This window comes from Enhydra lutris, unplaced genomic scaffold (assembly GCF_002288905.1).
Source record: "Enhydra lutris kenyoni isolate GAN:26980312 unplaced genomic scaffold, ASM228890v2 scaffoldscaffold31, whole genome shotgun sequence".
Taxonomy (NCBI): Eukaryota; Metazoa; Chordata; class Mammalia; order Carnivora; family Mustelidae; genus Enhydra; species Enhydra lutris.
Window position 1 is genome coordinate 18,384,344 of NW_019154115.1, and position 6,000 is coordinate 18,390,343.

The 6,000-nt window shown below is 45.7% G+C and overlaps 1 protein-coding gene across 3 annotated transcripts in view; it reads right to left on the minus strand.

Annotated features, from left to right (window-relative positions):
• Positions 1 to 5,197, minus strand: part of LOC111153223 (integrator complex subunit 14) — a 30,030-nt gene extending 24,833 nt beyond the window's left edge. The window contains exons 1-3 of one of the 3 annotated variants that reach the window (XM_022512113.1): positions 5,144 to 5,197; positions 4,722 to 4,807; positions 56 to 339 (exon numbers count right to left, since the gene is read on the minus strand). In XM_022512113.1, the coding sequence (XP_022367821.1) occupies positions 56 to 277 (222 nt within the window). In that variant the 5' untranslated portion in view covers positions 278 to 339; positions 4,722 to 4,807; positions 5,144 to 5,197. Of the gene's footprint in view, positions 1 to 55; positions 340 to 4,717; positions 4,934 to 5,143 lie in introns of those variants that run through there. The other 2 variants (XM_022512115.1, XM_022512114.1) reach the window with 2 other exon arrangements.
• Between the last annotated feature and the right edge of the window lie 803 nt (positions 5,198 to 6,000).

Consider the following 6,000-nt stretch of genomic DNA (forward strand, 5'->3'; position numbering starts at 1 on the left):
TTTCCTTCCTAAAAATCTGGGCCCTGTACATATAATAACTCATTACTTTTTATACCTGAAGTGTGTTGTAATCTCTTGTGAAGGGAACCATCAGCTCCCAAAGTGAGGAAAAAACCACCAGGGCTGTAAACTCAAGCTTGTAATTTGTGGCCATGTGCTCGAACAGCATCGTCAAACCATGGGCTGCTAGGTGCTTACGTTGATATTCCTCAGACCCCTCGATCGACACAGGTCGGGTCATGGAAAGGGATACGTCCATTACCACCACTGTTGGCATGATGAAAATGATCCCAGTGTTCCCGGTCAGAGTGCAAACAAACAGCTATGAACAGAGAAATGCTGTAGAAAATAAGTATGATTAGGTCTTACATGTTACAGAGAGAAAAACGTTTTTTTTTTCTCCCACCCTAATTTTAACCAAACTTTGCAGAAATGAGTAAAGGCAAACCTCATTTAAGTTGAGGTAAAGGCAAAACTGCAGACTTCAGAGGGAGGAAAGCAAGCAACTTAATTCACTGTGTGAACAACTCCTAGAATCACCCACTAAATGGCCATAAATCAAGGACCACATGCTTTTTTTTTTTTTTTTTTAAAGATTTTATTTATTTGAGAGAGAGAGTGAGAGAGAAAGCACAAGCAGGGAGGGAGCACAAGCAAAGGAAGAGGAAGAAGCGGACTCTCCTGCTGAGCAGAGAACCCCATGTGGAGCTGGATCCCAGGACCCTGGAACCTGGACTGGAGCCTAAGGCAGCCACTTAACCGACTGAACCACCCAGGTGCCCCAAGAACCACATATTTCTATTAAAAAATATATTAAATTCAGGTAGCCCTTGACTTTCATAATTTCAAAGTTTATATAACTGAATATAACAAACATTCCTACATCGCCTCTCCAACACTTAATTTATGAAGGAACATTTCTAATTGTCACACGGTGGTGCTTTTTGACAAGCTACCCTTTTTTCGGGGCACCATCACTTTCTTAATCAATACAGCAATAATTGCGTGTTTATTTATCTTGTTGCTTGATGCCTTTTTTATTACTAAAATGAATGTAAAATGTAAAAATTAAAGGGCTAGTAGAGTCATAATCCAAATTAGACAAACTGGAAATCATTATGCACGACAAAAGCAGTAAAATACTACTAGCTCAGTAATACTGTATGTAAATTGGGAAACAATGCTTTCATTGTGAGGGAAAAGAACAAAATGAAAGAAAGAGTATATAGGCCAGCTGACATTATCATCTCAGGAAATCGTGTATAAAAGTCAGTATGCAGAGGGCAGCCTGGGTGGCTCAGTTGTAGTTGTTAAAAATCTGACTCTTGGTTTTGGCTTAGGTCATGATCTCAAGATCCTGGAATTGAGCCCCGCATCAGGCTCCATGCTTGGTAGTGCTTGAGATCTTCCTTTCTGTTTTTCCTTCTTCCTCTGTCCCTCCCTCAGCTCAGGCTCTCTCTAAATAAATAAAGAAAGAAGTAAATTAATAAAATCTTCAAAAAAAAAAAAGTCAATATGCAGAAGAAATGGAGAAAACAGAGTCCTTTAAAATTACAGATGGAGTATTACATGAAGAAACATTTCTGTTCTTAAAAATAAACAAGAAAGTTCAGATATACAGACTTGCTCATGGGGATACAACTTGGAGCTACTCTGTTGATAAGCAACTATAGTCTTTTGACATAATGAACTCTTATACAGCTATAAATAAAAGACATGTATTTAAATATGAGAAATATTTATATAAAATACCAGTAACTGAGAAAAGCAGGTCATAGGATTGTACGTATATTCTAATTGCACCTTCATAAAACTCACTGCATATATACAATTAGGGAAGACCCTGGATGGACAAAATTGGTTAGAAATTAAATGCTCGCTAATTTCTTTTTTTGAACTTTTTTTTAATTTAAAGATTTAATTTATTTATTTGACAGACATAGTGAGAGAGGGAACACAAGCAGGGGGAGTGGGAGAGGAAGAAGCAGGCTTCCCGACGAGCAGGGAGCCTGATGTGGGGCTCGATCCCAGGACCCTGGGATCACGACCTGAGCTGAAGGCAGACACTTAACAACTAAGCCACCCGGGGCCCCTCTTTTTTGGAACTTACTTCAAAAACACTTAACACTGGCCAAACTGCTTGTTACAGTGAAGTATCCAACTACAAACGTTATTATAAAATTCCACTTGTAAATAGGCTGTCAGGAACTCAGAACATAATGGTTCATGGAAGCAAGGTTATAAACAGGGGTCAGCGACTCAAGGGAAGTGGGAAAAGCCTTTTTACCACATAGCGGCCTGAGACACATTTCAAATACAGTAGTGCCTCATGTATCTGACGTCAATAAAGATCAAATGAGGGATATAAATTACTTCCCCAGACTCTTTAAAATTCCAAAATGTTTAGCCATTTTGGTAGAAAAATTAAAATACACATCCCTGTTTTCTGCCTCATTAAACACTGTGCAAAACATAACCTACTCTATGATGACTTGGCATCACCACTCTAAACGCCAATACTGCCTATCACCCTGCTGTTCTCAGGTTTGATGTTTTGTTTCGTTTTTTTTTTTCACCCCCACACCAGCATTGTGTGCTGCAGAACACTGTTCTGGAGAGATGCTCCAAGAAAAATGAGTTCAGGCATTAATAAAGACACTGAAAAGTTCTAGAGCAAAAAATCCAGTTTGAACTTGCTAACCCTGTGTTTCCCATTTAACCTTTTTCTACACAATTACCATGAAGGTCCCATAAAACAGGGATTATGTAGAATATACACAGAAACAATGCCCTGTATTCAAGGGATCCAGGCTATTGTGCTCTGTTTTGGTGCCTTTTTATGATTAATTTTTAGTCCATCAGCTTACATTCTATCTAACTCAGTAATTCCTAATTTGCTTCTTCTTGGCTACTATGGGCTAGAAAGCCAGGTAATCAAGCTTGTTAAAACTGTGCCCAAAGTCAAACTCAACAGGTCCTCAGAGCCTGTGGGTTTCCTTTAGTGTAAAACATATGGGCTTAAGTGTATCAACTTGGTACTACTTCATCTTCTCAGTTTATTTTCTTTCTGGGTCTTACCTGTGCTGTTCAAGAAGTGAGGCCCTGTATAATATTGGTTCAATTATACTATATTAGCCCATGAGGTCATTGAGGGGAGGGACTGGGTCAGATTGTGCCCACCAACATCTCTCAGAACCTATCACAGTACCTGGCACAGGGTATGTGCTTGACAAATATTTGATAATGAGTAACAAACTACCCCTAGGCACCACACAGAACATTCTCTGGCAAAACACAGGATGAATGTTAATTCGGGAAACCAGAAACACATTTCCTTCTCTCCTCCTCATTCAAGCAAATACTAGTGACTCCTGTGTCTCTGCCCACATATAGAACTTATCCAGCTCACATAGTAGTCCCATTTCCATGTAGACCCCTGTTCATCATTGAAAGTTGGGAAGGGACACCTGGGTGGTACAGTTGGTTAAGCCTCAGACTCTTGGTTTTGGCTCAGTTTATAATATGGGGTCGTGAGATCAAGCCCCACATTGGGCTCCACATTCAGTAGAGAGTCTGCTTAAGACTCTCTCTTCCTCTCCCTTTGCCCATTGCTACCCATGTGCATGCCTGGGCACATGTGCATGCTCTCAAATAAACAAATGTTCAGAGGGGAGGAACAAAAAGATGGGGGGGGGCGTACCTGTGTGGCTCAATTGGTTGGGCAGGGGACTACTGATTTTGCTTCAGGTCATGATCTCAAGGGTTGTGAGACTGAGCCCTCCAGGAGGCTCTATGCTGTGTGTGAAGCCTCTGTACCATTCCCAGCAGTTTCACTGAGTGGGATTCCATTCAAATTTCTAGGGACCCACCCATTCATGTTAGGGTCCTTACCAACCCTTAGGTTTCTGGCAGCCTGACTTCCCTTGCCCTGATGAGTGCTTCCTGAGTTCTCGCCCTCTTGCTCTGTCCCTTTCCACTGTACTTACTGGCTCTCTCCCCTTCGCTCTTAAAAAAAAAAAAAAAAAAAAAAAAAGTTGGGGATATCATGGGAAGTACTTCCTCAACTCTTCAAGGAGACTGGGAAAGCATATATACAGATTTAGATCAGGTATAAAAAAACATTTCCGGCCCCTGAAATGCGCTGTTAACACGGGAAAGGGTGCCCATAGCCGGCAGTCTTGCCTTCTCTGCAAACACCTCTAGAGCTGGCTTTTTCTCCTTACTGATGTATTGACGGCCATCCACATTCTTAACAGTGGAAAATCAAGGGAAACCATTACTTAAGTTGTAAGCACAGAATTAAAGGAGGGACTTGCATGTTCTCGAAGGATGATTCACTCCGGCACTCTAGGCCGGATTTAAAAAAAAAAAAAAAAAAAAAAATCCGTGCCCACCACAGTCCAGCAACTTTTTGAGAACATGAAGTATTTCTCACTTGGGTTAATTCTCCCCCTTTCCCAGAATTACTATTTAAAGTAGTTTACAAATAACGCTAAGACAACTACAAGCCATCTTTCTCAATAGTCTATGCCTGAGAACAGACCCCAGCCACCTGACTTGGCCTTAATACCAAATCACCTAAACACGTTTACAACTTCCCTGCAGCTGGCAATTGATTGCAAAAGAATCGATTCTCAGCTGTTTCGCTCTCCAAGGGTGATTCCACTCGAATTTCTCGGGCTTCTAGGGGTCCGGGCATTCATGTTAGCGTCCTTACCTACCCTCAGGTTTCTGCCAGCCTGACTTCCCTTGCCCTGAGGAGCGCCTCGCGAGTTCTCGGATACAACTTCATCTCGGAACCGCCAGCCTGGGAATACAGCATTTGAATCGCAGTCGGGGAGTGGATTTTTTTACCTCAAAATCAGTCCAACCCCCAAACTGAGATGTGAAGTCTTATGGGCAGGGGGAACGAAAAGGGCCTGAGCAAGGGGCCCGAATCGCGGTGTTTACGCGGGGACCGCGACCCCGAGCTACCGAGCGAGGGGAGGCCGGGAGCAAGGCCCGGAACTGGCGCCGCACAGACCGCGCGGGGCAGCGGGAAGGCCGGGGGCCGGCTCCGCGTCGTTCCCGACCCCTGACCCCTTCTCCTGCAGCTCCACAAGCAATGAAGCACAGCCCGAGGCCCCCGGGCTCCCCGACTCACCCCGCGCCCATCGCCGGCCAGTCCGTCCGCGTAACCTTTCCGCCCGCGCACCGCGGCCGGAACGAAGAGGCCGCGCGACGAGAAGGAAGCCGGCGCCAGTCTGCGCACGGGGCTGGGGCGGGGCTTTAAGGCCTGAGCGTCAGGGCTCTGGCGCGGCGGGGCCGCTAGGGGGCGCGCCCTCCTCGGCGTCCCTCCACAGCGCTGGAGCCGCCAAGACCTCTCTCCCCAATATCCCCAACCTTGGGGACCCCGGGCCCTGTCTCCCCTTCCTTCTCTTCCTCCCTCCGTCTCCCTTCTCGGGCTCTTCTCTCTTTCCTTCTGGCCCCCTGCCCACTTCCTCCTCTCTGAAGAGATACTTCTCCGGACCCTTCCTTCACACTCCAGCCTCCTCACTCACCTGGGCCTTTTGATGCACCTGCCTCACACTTGCTGACGCGTGCACCTCTTTGCCCACACTCTTGAGCCCCCTCACTCACGTCCTCTGAACCAGGTGACAGAATCTTCTTCAAACTCCTCTTTAACTACACGTCCTGCCTGAGGAGGGCTCCTGCTAAGCACACCATATATTTTTCTTAGCTGACCTGAGCCAATGGACAAGTTAAGACTTTCCCTCTGGGTCTCCTCAGCACGAGGCTCACTTTCTTTCCCCCAACCGCCCCCCCCTTCTCTGAGGGAAGGTTCACTGCTTCTCCCGACCGTGTGAGGTGTCTCGCTGAGGGATCTGCACTCAGACTTCCCTGTGAGGCCCCATTGGCCCCCCCTGCCTCACCTCTGGCCACTCGGTGCCCCGCAGCAGCCCTAGCCCGCTTCTGGTCTTTGACGGGGCAAGAAGTAACTTTCTAACCACGTAGGGAGCC